This window comes from Carcharodon carcharias, chromosome 11, assembly GCF_017639515.1.
Source record: "Carcharodon carcharias isolate sCarCar2 chromosome 11, sCarCar2.pri, whole genome shotgun sequence".
NCBI lineage: Eukaryota > Metazoa > Chordata > Chondrichthyes > Lamniformes > Lamnidae > Carcharodon > Carcharodon carcharias.
Genome location: NC_054477.1, coordinates 159,887,164 through 159,904,925, shown reverse-complemented (window position 1 = coordinate 159,904,925; position 17,762 = coordinate 159,887,164). Strand labels below are relative to the sequence as shown.

Sequence of the window (17,762 nt, the reverse complement as noted above, 5' to 3'; positions counted from 1 at the left end):
AGTCTTGGATGGTTTATTTAAAAATGCAAACTGTCACCTTGTCACCTATGTTTCTAAACTTCACCACGTTTATCTAATTACCATTTCAAACCTCCTTATTTCTGTATATCAAAGCCTTTAGACCAGTAGGCTTTAATCCAGTTAGAATACCTGCACCTAGACACAGACAGCACTAAACTCTATTTAAAAAAAAATAATTTCCAATATATTAGAGATATTAATCTGCTCATGACAATAACGAGTGTTTTTTTTTCCCCAAGTTGCTTTCTTATTTACAGCCTATATTTCTGCTTTCTATTCATTAGACCCGTCTTCAAAGATAGTCAAGGAACTCTTGACAAAAGTGCTCGATTCTCAGCACTTTACAGACAAGATAGCAATAAACTCTCCGATGAAGACTTGTTAAAATTGTTGCTGGACTTTAGGAAGTGAGTGTCCTTTTATTTCTTAAAGTTACAATGGTAAATTTTGTTGAAGTATTCAAGAGTTTCTGAAACCATTTGCATATAAGTCCACTGTGATCCTTTCATGTTTTACTTCAGTTTTTATACAGAATAAATTCTGTCAGTTCTTTGTAATTCTTGGAAATGATATTTGTTATGTCATTGAGTAATTATGATATTAGCTTCTCAGCTGCCTTTTTGTAACGTTCACCCAAGATGCCATTAATCTCCGAATTCGCAATTCTTTTCTGTTTAATTAGACCAGAAAAGATGTCTAAACTTCCTGTCATTTTGGGGAACTTGGATATCAACATCGACAATGTGGCTTCAGATTTTCTGAGTAAGTTTACTTTAACGTTCTCATCCTTCAATTCAAATCCCTCCGCAGCTTCTGTAACCATCTACCACCCTCCGAGATCTCTGCACTCCTCCAATTCTTGCCTCACGCGCATCCCCAATTTCCTTCCCTCATCGTCGGCCCTGCCTTCAGCTGCTTGGTTCCTAAGCTCTGGAATTCCCTCCCTAAACCTCTCCACCTCTCCGATCCCCTTCATGATGCTCCTTCTAGCCAACACCTTTGACCAAGCTTTTGGTCACCTGTCCAGATAGTCTATTTACTTGGCTATTTACAATGTCAGAGTGTCTGATAGCACTTTTATGAAGTACCTCAGCATGTTTTACCAGGTTAAAGGTGCTATATAAACGCAAGTTGTTGTTACGACTACGATTATGTAATTCCAAATCTAACGTGCTGTACTTTTGTGTTTCTGTTTTCTAGGTTGTGTTAGCTCCTCGTATATTCCAGTGAAACGTTTTGAAAATGGTAACAAGGTCACAGTTACTCATGAAGTGGAGGAATTTGTTCCCTGTATAGCAAAATTATCTCAGCCTTTCACCACCTATAACAATCATTTCTATATTTATCCCAAACATCTGAAGTATGACAGTCAAAAATCATTTGCAAAAGTGAGTAAGGAATGTGCAGTTTTGTGTTTATTGAGTTTTAAATGGTGAATAGCTAAGCTTGTTCCTAAATCTCAATTGTTGTTATTTTAGTCTGATTGGCCTTTGGTTTTATGAACAGTTACTTCCTCTCCTCTCTTCCCTCCATGGGACCATTGATGTTTTGTTAGGACTCTGACGGAGTTTTGATCATTTTTTAATATCATTCATCCGGTTCAATGAAGAGTGCAGGAGGGCATGCCAGGAGCAGCACCAGGCACACCCAACAATGAGCTGTCAACCTGGTGAAGCTACCAGATTGTGCGCCAGACAGCAAAAGCAGCAAGTGATAGACAGAGCTAAGCGATCCCACAACCAACAGACCAGGTCTAAGCTCTGCAGCCTTGCCATGTCCAGTCTTCAATGGTGGTGGACAATTAAGCAGTGAATTGGAGGAGGCAGCTCCACAAATTTCCCCATCCTCAGTGATGGAGGAGGAGAGTACATCTGTGCAAAAGATAAGGCTGAAGCATTTGCGGACATCTTCAGCCAGAAACGCCAAGGGCATGACGCATCTCGGCCTCTTCTTCAGGTCCCCAGCATCACAGATGCCAGTCTTCGGCCAATTTGAATCACTCCATGTGATTTTTTACAAAAAATTCATTCACGGGATGTGGATGTCGTTGTCTGGGCCAGCATTTATTGCCCATTCCTAATTGCCCTTGAGAAGGTGGTGGTGAGCTGCCTTCTTGAACTGCTGCAGTCCATGTGGTGTAGGTACACCCACAGTGCTGTTAGGGAGGAAGTTCCAGTATTTTGACCCAGCAACAGTGAAGGAATGACTGATATATTTCCAAGTCAGGATGGTGTGTGGCTTGGAGGGACACTCCCAGGTGGTGGTGTTCCCATGTGTCTGCTCTCCCTGCCCTTCTAGGTGGTAGTGGTCGTGGGTTTGGAAGGTGCTGTTGAAGGAGCCTTGGTGAATTCCTGCTCTGCATCTTGTAGATGGTACACACTACTGCTACTGTGTGTTGGTGGTGGAGGGAGTGAATGTTTGTGGATGTGGTGCCATTCAAGCGGGCTGCTTTGTCCTGGATGGTGTCAAGCTTCTTGAAGAGAAGCGGCTGAAGGTACTGGATACTGCAAAGGCTATGGACCCTGACAATATTCCGGCAATAGTACTGAAGACTTGTGCTCCAGAACTTGCCGCACCCCTAGCCAAGCTGTTCCAGTACAGCCACAACACTGGCATATACCCGGCTATGTGGAAAATTGACCAGGTTTGTCCTGTACACAAAAAGCAGGACAAATCCAATCCCCCAATTACTGCCCCATCAGTCTACTCTTGATGATCAGAAAAGTTTTGGAAGGGGTCGTCAACAGTGCTATTAAGCGGCACTTGCTTAGCAATAACCTGCTCACTGATGCCCAGTTTGGGTTCTGCCAGGGCCATTCAGCTCCTGACCTCATTACAGCCTTGGTTCAAACATGAAATAAAGATTTGGATTCCCGAGGTGAGGTGAGGGTGACTGCCCTTAACACCAAGGCCGCATTTGACTGAGTGTGGCATCAGGGAGCCCGAGTAAAACTGGAGTCAATGGGAATCAGGGGGAAAACTCTCCGCTGGTTGGAGTCATACCTAACACAAAGGAAGATGGTTGTGGTTGTTGGAGGTCAGTCATCTCAGTTCCAGGGCATCACTGCAAGAGATCCTGAGGGTAGTGTCCTAGGCTCAACCATCTTCACCTGCTTTGTTAATGACCTTCCTTGCAACATAAGTTCAGAAGTGGGGATCCTCGCTGATGATTGCACAATGTTCAGCACCGTTCGCGACTCCTTAGATACTTAGTAGTCCATGTTCATATGCAGCAAGACCTGGACAGCATTCAGGCTTGGGCTGACAAGTGGCAAGTAACATTTGCATCACACAAGTGACAGGCAATGACCATCTCCAACAAGAGAGTACCCAGTCATTGCCCCTTGACATTCAATGGCATTACCATCACTGAATCCCCCACTATCAATATCCTGGGTGTCACCATTGACCAGAAACTGAACTGGACTAGCCATATAAATACTGTGGCTACAACAGCAGGTCTGAGTGTGGGAATTTTGCAGCGAATAACTCACCTCCTGACTCCCCAGAGCCTGTCCACCATCTACAAGGCACAAGTCAGGAGTGTGATGGAATACTCCCCACTTGCCTGGATGAGTGCAGCCCCCACAGCACTCAAGAAGCTGGACACCATCCAGGACAAGGCAGCCAGTTTGATTGGCACCACATCCACAAACATTCACTCCCTCCGCCATTGATGCACAGTGGCAGCAGTGTGTGTACCATCCAGAACATGCACTGAAGCAACTCACCAAGGCTCCTTCGACAGCACCTTCCAAGCCCTCAACCTCTTGCATCTAGCAAGGGCAGCAGATACATGGGAAGATTGACATTTGCATGTTTCCCCTCCAAGTCACTCACCATCCTGACTTGGAAATATATCGCCGTTCCTTCACTGTCGCTGAGTCAACATCCTGGAACTCCCTGTTAGCACTGTGGGTGTACCTACACCACATGGACTCTAGCAGTTCAAGAATGTGGCTCACCACCACCTTCTCAAGGGCAGTTAGGAATGGGTAATAAATGCTGACCTAGCCAGCGATGTCTACATCCCAGCAATGAATGAAAAAAACCCAATGTTTTTGTTTATTCATTGCTGAGATGTGGGCCAGCATTTATTGCGCATTCCAAATCATCCTTGAGATACAGTTAAGTGGCTTGCTAGGCCATTTCAGGGGCCTGGAGCTACATATCGGGCAGACCAGGTAAGGGTGGCAGGTTTCCTTCCCTAAAGAAACAAGTTGAGTTCTTACAACAACCGGCTAGTGTCATGGGCGGAAGTTTACACTCCCTCGCCAGTGGATTTGCAGGCAGGAGCGCCTGTAAAATTCCCCAGGTGGCTTTTTTGCCATCTGCCTTCCCGACTTTGACCTGTCCACAATTTTATGGAGCGAGGCCCTAGGCCAATTATTGGCCACTGGAGTTGCCGCTCCCTCCACCCCCACCCAGCCTGGGGGAGTTCGCTTACCCTGCTCGGGCCTTAGTTTGAAGGGTGTCACCTCCCTCGAGGAGTCCCTTGCTTTATTGGGGATTCGTCTCTCTTCCCCGCCCTGCCAAGGTCTACCTCCCATGGGTGCTTCCGCTCCCTGCCCCCTGCCCCACCAGATCATAGATTTAGTCACAAGACCACAGATTTATTTAAGTAACTGAATTTAAATTTCCCAGCTCATTTCTCTGAGTCGTTAGGCAGACCCCTGGATTATTTGCCCACTGATGTAACCATGGCTACTGAGGGGACAATTTAACCCCAGATCCCCGGATAGGAACTTCCCGGGATCGGATGAAAAGCTGATTTTACACCTGCCCAATATTACTTGTTGGCTTCAACGGAGAGTAAAATCAAGGGGGGAGGGAGGTGTAAAACCAACCTTGCACCCAATCCAGCAAGTTTCCCAACTGGTGGGATAGGTTAAAATTGCCCTCTTTGTTCTGAGTGGTGTCAGAACATAACCACCACCGCCCCCGCCTTCCTTTGCCTGATGTCCATGTGTGCACCAGAGCTCGGGTCACTGCACAGTACTCGGGAATCGCTACCTTGACCGACTCTTCCCCCCGCCTACCAACCCCAATACATCAAACTCGAGCCCAGCTGCTGTACCTCAACTATCACCAAGTCAAGGTCAGTTGATAAGAGCACTGGCCAGGATCGAATCTGACACTTGATTGGTCGCCACAGCTCACCAGTCGCTGTTGTAACAAGCGTAATGATTGGCCCACCCATTATTTTATTTCAGAAAGCTGCAACCTGAGCTGATGGAAATTTTTAAAAATTCTTTCGTGGGATATGGGTGTCGCTGGCGAGGCCAAAATCTCCCATCCCCAGTTGCCCTTGAGCTGAGTGGCTGGCTCGACCCTTTCAGTGGGTAGTTAAGAGTCAACCACATATTCTGGATCTGGACTCCCATGTAGGCCAGACCAGGGAAGGCTGGCAGATTTCCTCCCCTATCGGGCACTAGTAAGCCAGATGGGTTTTTAACAGCAATCGATAATAGTTTCATGGGGCAGGGTTGTCTAGTCTCGCCCGCCAGCGGGGTCTTCCGGTCCCGCCAAAGCCCATGGACTTTTGGCTGGCTCGCTGCACCCACCAGGAAAACCTTGTCCATCACTGAGACCAGCTTTATATTCTAGACTTTTTAATTAATTGAATTCAAATTCCACCAGCTGCCACAGCGGGATTTGAACCAGGGTCCCCAGAGCATTAGCCTGGGCCTCTGGATTATTACGAACGAAAACAAGAGATGCGGGAAAAGCTCAGCAGGTCTGACAGCATCCCTGGAGAGAGAGAGAGGCAGATAACGTTTCGAGCCTGTGAGACTCTTCTACAGATCTGAAACATTATCTCTGTCTCTCTCTCCATGGATGCTGTCAGACCTGCTGAGCTTTCCCAGCATCTCTTGTTTTTGTTTCAGATTTCCAGCATCTAAAAGTATTTTGCCTCATTGGTCCAGTGACAGTACCAGTAGGTCGCCATCTCCCCACCTTTATGGGTGTTTTGGAAGCAAAAGTGATCTGGGTCCGAGTGCTTTGCTGTTGAGTAAGTTTTTTTTTGGTGCTATATTTTTAACTGAATTAATGAGGAAAGATCTCGATCTCAGGAGAAAGATTGTGTGCGCTTCATAGTGTTTACTGCCATATTGTGGCCCCATATGGCACAGTCTAATTAAAATTTGCCTTGGCAGTTTTATCCTGTAATGGTGTCTTGGATTATTTCAGCATTTTCTCTACAATAATAAGGCGAATTTTAATAAAACAAATTCAGAGCAGGAAAGGTTGTGGAAAAATGCAAGTTTCTTGTTCCCTTCAATGTCAGCAATTACTCAATGTATGATGGTCAGCTTCTATTTCCATTTTGCGATTTGCTGGGGTCAGTTTTTGCAATGAGCATGTCACCTGATGCTCATAGCAGCACCTAGTTTTGTGGAATTATTTTTGCAGCCGCTAATTCATTCATTGGCACTGAGGTTCATGTCACAGAAGGAAGGATGCTGCACTTTCTGCGCTCGTGAGACCTTGTACATCCACTTGGACAGTGAGATGGGGCCTTGTTCAGTGGCCCATCACAAGGCTGATAACTGCAGCAGTGCAGCACTCCCTCAGGATCACAGAAGTCTCAGCTTTAGGTGATGTCCTCAAGCTCCGGGGTGTGGTTTGAACTGAAAACTTGACTCAGAGTCAAGGGTGCAACCTACTTACCAATCTGACTCTAAGCCATGTGCTTTATTTGAGTCTAATTGCTCAAAAAACATATGGTTCCACTCATTTCAGACCTGATTTTGGCTTGGAGTAAAAACAGAAAGTAGTGGAAAAACTTGGCAGGTCTGGCAGCATTTGTGGAGAGCGAAGCAGAGTTAATGCTTCGAGTCCATATGACTCCTCAGAGCTCTGAAGAAGAGTCATACGGACCTGAAACGTTAACTCTGTTTCTCTCTCCACAGATGCTGCCAGACTTGCTGAGTTTTTCCGGCATTTTCTGTGTTTATTTCAGAATTCCAGCATCCGCAGTATTTTGCTTTCGTCCTATTGATTTTGGCTTGTTCTGATTGTGGAAATGTTATGTCTTCACAGAGTAAAATTAGACAAACATGTACAGCCTTTTTAAATTTTGTGATCCCATTCCTGTGAAGCACTTTTTGGGATGTTTATTCTACTAGAGGTGCAATATTCACGCAATTTGATGCCAGTTTAGTAGCCAGCCTAATATTTTGATACCCAGCAAGGTGCTGTAAATCTAATCTGTTGACCTTTAAAAAGTGTGAGATTATGTTGGAACATTGTATGTGTGGCAGATCTTGTTATAATCCAGTCGTGCTGATTTGTCTGTGTCGTCTTTACATAAGATGGTTTATTCTTGTTTAGGCGAGGAATATTGCAGTCCGCATCGAGTTCAGGGACGGTGATGAGGAAGATTCACAACCTCTGAAGGTCAGTATGGAATTTGATCTCAAGGATTTTCCTTTATATGAAACAAAATAGCACAATTCGTTTGAGGCAAAGGAAGTCTGCTTTGAAAATTATTGAACTGCAATATTGAACTGCACTCGATTTCTTTTCTTCGCTATCATCTATGCTGTATACTCATTACAGCGTAGAAACAGACCACTCGGCCCAACTAGTCTATGCTAGTTTTTAACCCGCCACACAAGCTTCTCCCAACCCTACTCCATTTATTACTGCTCACCTCTCACTCCTGTATTAATCTAGTTTCCCCTTAAATGGATCTAGGTTATTTGCCTCAGCCATTCCCTGTGGGAGCAAATTTCACATTCTAACCACTGTCTGGGTAAAGAACTTCCTCCTAAATTCTCTAAAATGTTTATTAGTGACCATCTCATATTGATGGCCTCCTGATTCTGGTCTCCCTCAGAAATGGAAATACCTTCTCTCCATCTGCTGTTTTGGAACCTGTGAGTTCCACAACCTTTTCAACCTTTCCTCAGGGGTGTGACCTTCCAGGCCCTTGTGAATCTTGTTTGCACCTTCCTTGTGCCTCTTTGTGATGTGGAGACCAGAGCTGTTCACAATGGACCAAGTGTGGTCTATCCAAGGATCAGTACAAGTTTAACTAAGTTTGGCAATTTTGACAATCTCCTGGTGACAACAGTTGAAGGTAGAAACCCAGAGGTGGGGGTCATGTTATTTTGTTGCTAAAGTATGCATATATACTAACTTACTTGCTGTGATTTCATTTCTTTTTGTAGTGTATCTATGGGCGACCCGGGGGCCCTGTCTTTACGAAATATGCATTCACAATGGTATTACACCATCATCAAAATCCAGAGTTCTATGATGAGGTAAAGAAGGGGCAAAACAATGGGGGGAATATTATGAATTCATTCTCCAGTTCTGCCATGTAATTAATTTTTAGGATTCATGCGTAATGACTCGCGCTGGTTTTTGGAGTCAGATTTTAGTGCAAGTCTGTTGCTGAAGCTTTTCACCTTGCACTCATCAGGGCAAATGCAAGAATGCCAAATTTCAAACAATCACAAGAATTTATATGACAAGAGAAGAGAGGTGCTGATTGGTTGACAAGTCGACCCTGGCTGTTAGATGTTAGTAGACGTTAGATGTTTGACTGTTCAGACTAGGCAGAGGTCCGACCGCACTTACCCAGCTGGCGCTTGCAAGACCTGAAACATCTGCTGTTAGATGTGATTTCCTGATTAGACAGCACTTGCAAAACAATCCTGAATGCGCTAATTGCTACACTAACAACCCATTTAACATAATCTCTTGAACTCGTAATGTGGCTCATTTTCACTTGCTAGAAGCAACACACATTCATACATAGGGACCTGTTCTCCGCAAACGCGAGGAATGTGTTCAAGCCTTCCGCCTTTAATGAATTACTTGGAGGCTTGGGGAGAATATAGTTCCCTGCTGCTTTCTCCGTGGCTAAGTCTCGGCCAATCAGCGTCGACTTGCTAACCAATCAGCACCCTTTTCTCCTGTAGTATAAATTGTGATCATTTCAGATTTGGCATTCTTGCATTTGCCATGCTGAGCGTAAGATGATAAATTTCAGCGACATGTCTCTTCAGAAATATTCAGGTCCATTCTGTCTGTGTTTCAGGTTAAGGTGGAGCTGCCAACCCAGCTTCATGAGAAGCACCACTTGTTGTTCACCTTCTACCACGTCAGTTGTGACAACTCGAGCAAAGGCACCACCAAGAAGCGGGAGACCATCGAATCCCAAGGTTTTAGATGCATTCACTTTTTTTAAAAAAAGAGATGGGCACATGGCATTATGTTCAAGAAGAAAGACTTGCATTTATATAGCACCTTTCACCGCCTTAGCACTTTACAGCCGCGTAAATATTTTTTGAAACGTGGGTCACTGTTGCGATGTAGTAAACACCACCAGCCAATTTGTGCACAGCAATACCCCACAAAACAATATGATAATGACCAAATCATCCTCTTCCTGTTTCTCCACACCCCCTCCAACAGAACAAAAGCCAGGAAAGGATGGAATCAATGAGCAGGCCAAGCCTGAAGCAGGGGGGGTAGAGTTTCTGCTTTAGGCACAATTGCCCATTCCGGCATCGATTGCAAAGTGTTTCACTCCCCACCACCAAATTTCTGCTCAAACTCGTTGCTCAGTTGGTGAACACAAAAACGCCATGTAATCCGGCAGCACATTTAAAATAAAAATGTTACTTTAAAAAAATGTTCCCTTTGTAGGTTTAAGACTGGAAAACTTGGTAAAGTCTGATTAAGGTCAGGGCCTTTACAGATCTCTCGTTGTGCACACTGTCCTTGATCTTTTTCACCAGGTCCAGTTTGCTTCTTGAACACCAACGGTGAATGATTTCAAAAGGGAATTGGGTGGAAAATTGAGAGAAATGAACTCGCAGGATTATGTGGGGAGAGCGGGGGGAATAAGACTGACTGGATTTCTCTACAGAGAGTCGGCGTGGACTTGATGGGCCGAGTGGCCTCCTCCATGTGCCATAATGACCCCCATGGCCAGAAAATTGCCGTTGGTGTGTGGGGGCGGGGCCCAACACACTGACAGGTGGTGACGCCGGGGGTGTGTCCTGATGTCACCGCGCGTCGTTCAGATCTTTCGTTTGGTGGGCGTGTGTCAGAGTCGGCTGTGCCCTTGCTGAACAGTCAGCGGCCTGTTAAGGCCATTAGAGCAATAATTTAGATAATTAACGGGTCTACCCGTCCAACCTTAAGGCTGTCGGGCAGGCGAAGAGACCAAGCGGCCTTCGCGTTTTTCAGGAAACCTCATCCACGGGCGGGAGGAGGTTTCCTGAAGATTTTATTAAATAAATAAATAATCCCCCCCCCCCCCCCCCACCGCTCATAGACATGTCCCAGCTCATGTGTCACTGTCACATGACGGGGACACGTCTAAATAATTTCAATCTTTCTTTATTTGAAATTTTCATTATGTACTTAATCTCGTTCCTCAGGGAGATTGCTGCGCGTCAGAGCGCAGGTCCCAACTCTCCCTCCCTCCCCTCCCCCCGCCCGCATAGGGAGCGCTGAGCGTTACGCTGGGCGGGCCTTAATTGGCCAGCCCACCTAAAATGGCAGCACGCAGCCGATCGCGATAGGCTCCACCCACGCCCACTCCCGACCCACCCCACGTGGGGAAAATTCTCCCCTGTGATTCTATTCTATAAATGGGGGGCGGCCCGATGTGGGGGTGGGGCTTGCTTCTGACACACGGGCAGGGGTTTTCCGGTCCCGACTTGCGGCGGGACGGGCAGATCCCAGCGGCCGGCGGGCACGGAGAATCCCACCTATTGTTCTTTAAAACTGGCACAGAAACTCCGGATACACTTAAAATTCCAAAACCTTTTGTGCCGATTCAGCTGAATTGAACCTTGAAAAAAAATAGCACAATCGAGTGGGAGCGCAAGACCATTAAGGTCTCCTCTCTCTCTCTCTCTCTCTCTCTCTTGCTTTCTCTCTCTCTCTTGCTTTCTCTCTCTCTTGCTTTCTCTCTCTCTCTCTTGCTCTCTCTCTCGCTCTCTTTCTCGCTCTCTCTCTCTCTCGCTCTTTCTCTCGCTCTCTCTCTCTCGCTCTCCCCACATCTGCTACTTATCCTGCTGAGTGTTCCTCGCATTTCCAGCGTTTATCACCTAAGTCTTTTTAAAAGGTGGTGTTAGTCGAGGGGTAAATATTAGCCAGGGCACAGGGGGAGAACTCACCTGCTCTTCTTCAAAATAGCGGCCATAGGATCTCTTCCATTCATCTGAGTGGGCAGAGGGGACATTGGTTTTAACATCCCATTAAACAACACATTGATACAGTGCAGCACTCTCTCAGTACTGCACTAGGTCAATGTGCTTGTGTAAATTCCCTCTTGCTATTTAAATTAATATCACGGTGCAATTTCACTACACTCCTGAGTCCTGTGCTTCATGTGACATTCATGATCATCTAACCATTCTCAATACAAATCATTTTTCTCAGTTCAACAATGAACCATAGCAGTTTAAACCAATAGTTTGAAGAAAATGACAGAATTTAGTCGACTGGTGTGTCAGAGTGTGATAAACAGAACATGCCAGAAATAACCAGCAGGTCAGTCAGCATTTGTAGAGAGCGAAACAGTGCTGATGAAAGGTCACCGAACTGAAATGTCAACTCTGTTTCTCCCTCCACAGATACTCTTGCGTATTTCTGTCATTTTCTGTTTTTTATTTCAGATTTCTAGCATCTGCAGCATTTTGCTTGTGAGATAAATGGAGCATTGTTCTGTTATCAACCACGGTTAATTCTGCAAACTGGAGGTTCCAAAGCACCACTATTCAAACGATAGATTTAATGTTTCTCAATTGATGACTTTTAAATATTTCACTATTTACCTAGTTTCTATAGTATCTTTAAATGCAAACTTCAATGTAGTCTCTTGCTCTGCAGCAGTCTGCTTAGTTAGGAGTCACATTCAATGTCTTTGTTTCTAGGTGTAACGTTTATTTTCCCCTTTAAAACTTTATCAGATCTATTTTTTCAATTTAGTAAAGGATTGCAGTCTGACTAAATTCTGCGCTGTGGGTGATTCCTCTCAGACGCTGTTTGACTGATGTAAAATTCATGTCTGGCAGTAGCGGCTTGCCAAACGCTGGTGTAATCTCTTAACAAATGATTTTAACAGCCTGGTTTCCTTCCCCTCTTTTACCACCACCCCCAGTCGGTTACGCCTGGCTTCCATTGCTGAAAGACGGCCGGGTTGTGACCAGTGAGAATCAGATACCAGTTTCGGCTAACCTTCCCTTGGGCTATCTCAGTTACCAGGAACTGGGAATGGGAAAGGTAAGATCGATGTCTCGCTTTGGCTATCACTTGAATGACAAATGAGTTTGTACAATTCCGCAGTCGTCCTGTCCTACAGCATTCCTGCGTGCACGCAGGAGTTATTGGAGTCCAGTGCCAATTCACAGCATTGCCTAATGTCATCCACATCTGTTTATGGCTCCCTCTTCTATTCATAAAACGCACAAAATATCTCTCTTTGTACTGCTCCCTGAGGGATAAAAGAGGTTTTGTACACTTGAGAAGAATTTAGGAGAAATTTCCTTGCTCAGATAGTGTTTAGAATGTGTAGGGATAATTGAAGTGAACAGCACAGACATTTAAAGGGAAGCTAGATGAACACATGCCGGAGAAAGGAACAGAAGGATAAGCTGATAGGGTGAGATGAAGCAGGCTGGGAGCAGGGTCATGTGGAGCATAAACACTGGCATTGACCAGTTGGGCCGAATGGCCTGCGGTGTACATTCTGTGTCATGACATGGTTTGGGACTGGGGTCACCTAGGCTGGACAGTTTGGTGTGTCTGGTGCCTCTTCCCAGGAGCATGATTGGGCCAGTTAGATATTAATAATCCAGCAGATTTCATGGTCATTTATTCCGATGCCAGATCCTGAAATGGCAGAGTTATTGAAATTAATTTTGCAACTTGCTGGAGTTCATGGGACCTCTCAGTAACCTCGCTCGTTTAAAAGAGTTTTAACCTTCCCATTTGTAAAATAGATCATTAAACTTGACTAAAACTGAACCTATACAGTATTGCTTTTGACTTTTGAGGGGGGTGGATTTAGATGGTTGGGAATTTTGTGGATTTAGGACAAACTGGGATTATGATGTAAAGTCTAAACTTTGAGCACAGCTCAAAGAATTCTATGTGGTGGATTTTACAGGGTGTGATGGTGTCCGCCACCCCCCAGCCCAAGCCCCTACCAGTGATCCCTGCGGCTGCTCCGCAGCAATTTAACATGGGAGCAGCGTTAATCGCTTTAAGGGGAGATTTCTGCCTCTATCTCAGGATGAAGTCGTGCCTGAGAGAGCTGGCCAATCGGCTGGCCAGGAGCTCTATAGTCCCACCAGCGCCAACCAGGAGCAGTGGCTGCTGCTGGGACTACAGGCAGTCCCACCACATCGAGGAGCCCAGGTAAGTCCTGGGTCAGGAGTCTCGGTGAAGGGTTTGGGGAGCCAGGTTCAAGATGCCAGGGGAGAGGGTTAATGGGGACATGACCTTGGTGAGGGGCGGATGTCCCCATTGGGCTGGGGACGCACAAAGGAGGCTTCACCGCTTTCCACCACGCCCTGCCCATTTGCATTCTGCGCATGGTGTGAAATTTCCCCAGGTTGGGGGTGCGGGTGGGTTGCTGGTGGGAAGGCTACCTGCTGGATGTTACCTGCTGATGGGGGTCCATTAAGTCCAGTCCTTTAAGCTGATCACCATTAACAGTTTCATTGTACCTTGCAGCATTTGGGTCCTGAAATCAAGTGGGTCGACGGAGCCAAACATATCTTCAAAGTCTCGACGCACCTTGTGTCTACTGTCTATACTCAGGTGAGTTTTGGTGTTCTCCTCATGATTGTTCATATATTTGGAAATTATTCCATATGTGATTCCAGCTTTTAGAATGAGGCCACAACGAGAGGATTACATCTGGTTCTGGTCACCCCACTTCAGGAAGGACAAGCGGGTCCTTGAGCGGGTGCAGAAGAGATTTACCAGAATGGTTTCAGGGATGAGGGATTTTACCTACAAGGTTAGCTTGGAGAAGCTGGTGCTGTTCTCCCTGGAACAAAGGACTTTCAGGAGAGATTTGATAGAGGTGTACAAGATTATGACAGGTTTGGATAAGGTAGATGGAGTCTTGTGGCATAGTGGGTGGTGTCCCTACCTCTGAGCCAGAAGCTCTGGGTCCAAGCGTTCAAATCCCGCTTCCCATTGACCATGGAAGGTGTGTTCGTAATGTGGCCAAACAGGTTGATTATCAGCCTGTAAATCCTTCCAATACGCCTGATGGCAGGAGGTAAAAGTGGGAGCGTTTCCTGGTCACCCATACTGCAGAGAAGACAGCAAACTACTGCCAAGCGGTAATCATGGACCAATCTAATGGAGTCCTTGGTCGCCAACACCTCCTTAGGGCATGGTACCTAAAGGAAGAGGAGGAGATAAGGTAGGCAAAGAAAAGCTGTTCCCATTAGCTGATGGTACATGAACACAGGGAATAGGAGCAGGAGTAGACCACATGACCCTTCATGCCTGCTCAGCCATTCAATATGATCATGGCTGATTTTGGACTTCAACTTCACTTTTCTGCCGCTCTTCATACCCCTTAATTCCCTGAGAGACCAAAAATCTGTCTATCCCAGCCTTAAATTAAAAGATGTGGATCTGCTGAGTGTGGATGTTCAGAGAGACTTGCGTGTACAAGGAACAGAGAAAGTTAACATGCAGGTGCAGCAAGCAATTAGGAAGGCAAATAGCATGTCAGCCTTTACTGCACCAGCAACGGAGCATCCACAACCCTCTGGGGAAGAGAATTCCAAAGATTCTCAACCCTTTGAGTGAAGAAATTTCTCCTCATCTCAGTCCGAAATGATGGACTCCCCTTATCCTGAGAATGTGCCCCGGAGTTTTAGATTCGCTGACCAGTAGAAACAATCTCTCAGCGTCTACTCTTTCAAACTCCTTCAGAACGTTGTAGGTTTCAATGAGATCGCCTCTTAGTCTTCTAAACTCCAGAGAATATAGTCCAGTTTATTCAGTGTCTCATCATAGGACAAAGCCCTCATCCCTGGAACCAATTTAGTGAACCTTCGCTGTACCGCCTCTAATACAAATAGTACCTTTCTTAAACGTGCAGACCAAAACTGCACGGAGATGTCATCTCACCAAAACCCCGTACAACTGTAGCAAGACCGCTTTGCTATTGTTCTCCAATCCTTGTGCAACAAAGGCCAACATGCAGTTTGCCTTCCTAATTGCTTGCTGCACCTGCATGCAAACTTCCTACATTCCTTGTACAAGCGCAGCCAAGTCTCTTTGAACATCCACACTCAGAAGTTCCACATCTTTTTAAAAAAAAAATTCTGCTTTTCTGTTCTTACGACCAAAGTGAATAACTTCACACGTCCCTACACTATACTCCATCTGCCATCTTGTTGCCCTCTCACTTTACCTGTCTGTATCACTTTGCAGCCTCTCTGTGTCCTCCACACAGCTTACCTTTCCACCTCGCTTGGTATCGTCAGCAAACTTAGATACATTACTCGCTGTCTCTTCAGCTAAGTCATTAACACAGATTGTAAATAGCTGAGGCCTCAGCACTTATCTTCTCGGCACCCCACTATTCACTGCCTGCAACTTGAAAAAGCCTGTTTTATGCCCACTCTCGGCTTTTTATCTGTTAACCAATCCTCTATCCATTTTAAAACCTTGTCCGCAACTCCATGAGCCCTTATCTTCTCTATTAACCTTTAACATGGCACCTTATCGAATACTTTTTGGAAATCCCAAAACAGTCTACAAACAAGAATGAGAGGACACAGATTAAGAAGTTGATCATATATGATTTTTATATGCCCTCTTTCATGAATTAATATCCCTTTAATGCTTCTTCATAAGATAAACATTCTCTTTTATAAAATAATACATCTCTTGGGATATTGTTGAGCATTGCAGCTTAAAAAACAGACATTTCCCGTGCTGTCTAATGGTCTGTAAATTAGGTGAATGCATGACAATTTTGTTGGAAACATTTACAGGAATAATTTCTTTTTGCCATTGTTTCCAGGACCAACACTTGAACAATTTCTTTCAGTATTGTCAGAAGTGTGACTCAGGAGCCCAGGCCTCGGGAACGGAACTTGTCAAATTCCTCAAGGTAACTTTTCATCCCCTTGAGGCCAAAGTCCTGTCAGGATGATACCAGAAGTGTATGGGTATGTGCGTCAAGACAGGATTGACTGGCTGGGCCACTTCTCTCTTGCAAAAAAAAACAAAGGTTGTGGGATGACCTCATAGAGGTGTTTAAAACCGCAAAAGGTTTTGATCGAGCGGATAGAGAGAGAATGTTTTCTTTTGTGGGGAAGAGCAGAACTGGAGGCCGTCAATATAAGATAGTCACCAAGAAACCCAGTCGGAAATTCAGAAGAAACTTCTCCGCCCAGAGAGTGGTGTGAATGTGGGACTCGCAACCCCAGGGAGTAGTTGGAGCGAGTAGCATAGATTCATTTAAAGGGCGACTAGACAATTATATTAGGGAGAAGGGAATAGAGGGTTACATTGGTAGATTTATTTGAGAAAAGTTGGGAGGAGGCTTGAGTGGAGCATAAACATCAGAATGGACTGGTTGGGCTGAATGGCCTGTTTCTGTGCCAGATATCTTGTGTAATCCTGTGTAAAGTCCATCTACCTTGCCTTGTCAGATACTAAACACAAACTATTTTATTCTACAATCAAGGTTTGAAGCATGCATCGCCTGGCAAATACAAATAAAATGAGTGAGTTCAGAATAGTTTATTAGACTTGGTAAGAAAGATGTTTATAGAAACATCTTTGCTCAAATCTGGTCAGTTCTCATCCTCAATCGTTGTGCTTCTTTAGTTTAGACGTTTCATGTCCGCTTAATACTGTGTGCATAACTTATTTAAAATAGAATATTACACCACACGCACTAATAATATATGATTAAAATTTCTCTGTTTTAAGTTTAGTCACTTAGCCCAGGTTATTGCAACAAGCCAAAAAATATTTGTTGTTACTCAGGTCTTCGCATACACAGTGTATTATAGAATCTTACAGCACAGGAGGCCATTTGGCCCATTGTGCCTTGGCTGGCTCTTTGAGAGAGCTTTCCAATTAGTACCCACTACCCCCTGCTCTTTCCCCACAGTCCTCCAAATGATTCCTTTATATAACAGGCTGTTTGTATGCATCTTAAACACTGTTACAAGGCAAGGGTATTCTTGTGTTGGTGATTGTCTATTTGAAATCCCTTCTGAAGAATATCCTCATCTTGCTGGGAGGCAGTGTGCATGAGCGCCATTACTCTAAACTTTGACAGCGACAGATTTGATTCGCTCACTTGGCTGGGTGTCTGATCTAAGCCATTCTGCCATGTGGAAGTGCAGTGCGCTGTGCATGACCCATTCCACAAGGAAGAAAGGAGATCAATCTGCACCATCAACCCCCATTGTTGTGTTGCTTGAGGGTCATATCACCTTGTAAAGGAAAGATTTGCATTTATCTCACACCTTTCAAAACCTCAGACTACAAGAGTACACGTGATGAGCCAATCTCTGCACAGCAAGACCCCAATGAAGTGAATGATCGGATGGTCTTTTTTAGACATTGGTTGAGGACACTGGGGTGATCGCTCCTGCTCTTCTTCGAATACAGCTGTGGGATCTTCAGCGTCTGCCTGAGAGGGCAGACAGGGCCTCAGTTTTATACCCCCATCCGAGAACCCTCATCCGAGAGGCAGAATGTGCCTCGAGAAG

General features: G+C 45.2%; 1 protein-coding gene across 6 annotated transcripts in view; it reads left to right on the top strand.

Moving 5' to 3' along the window:
* The window catches only part of dock9b (dedicator of cytokinesis 9b), a 298,109-nt gene that overhangs the window by 171,606 nt on the left and 108,741 nt on the right, over nucleotides 1-17,762 (top strand). For all 6 annotated transcript variants that reach the window (XR_005944397.1, XM_041198638.1, XM_041198635.1 and 3 more), the window contains exons 15-23: nucleotides 306-428; nucleotides 704-783; nucleotides 1,222-1,409; nucleotides 7,357-7,422; nucleotides 8,199-8,291; nucleotides 9,074-9,197; nucleotides 12,155-12,276; nucleotides 13,732-13,818; nucleotides 16,055-16,144. Coding sequence is in view for 5 of the 6 variants with exons in the window: in XM_041198638.1 (XP_041054572.1) it covers nucleotides 306-428; nucleotides 704-783; nucleotides 1,222-1,409; nucleotides 7,357-7,422; nucleotides 8,199-8,291; nucleotides 9,074-9,197; nucleotides 12,155-12,276; nucleotides 13,732-13,818; nucleotides 16,055-16,144 (973 nt within the window). In the remaining variant the exon portion in view is untranslated. The remainder of the gene's footprint in view (nucleotides 1-305; nucleotides 429-703; nucleotides 784-1,221; nucleotides 1,410-7,356; nucleotides 7,423-8,198; nucleotides 8,292-9,073; nucleotides 9,198-12,154; nucleotides 12,277-13,731; nucleotides 13,819-16,054; nucleotides 16,145-17,762) is intronic.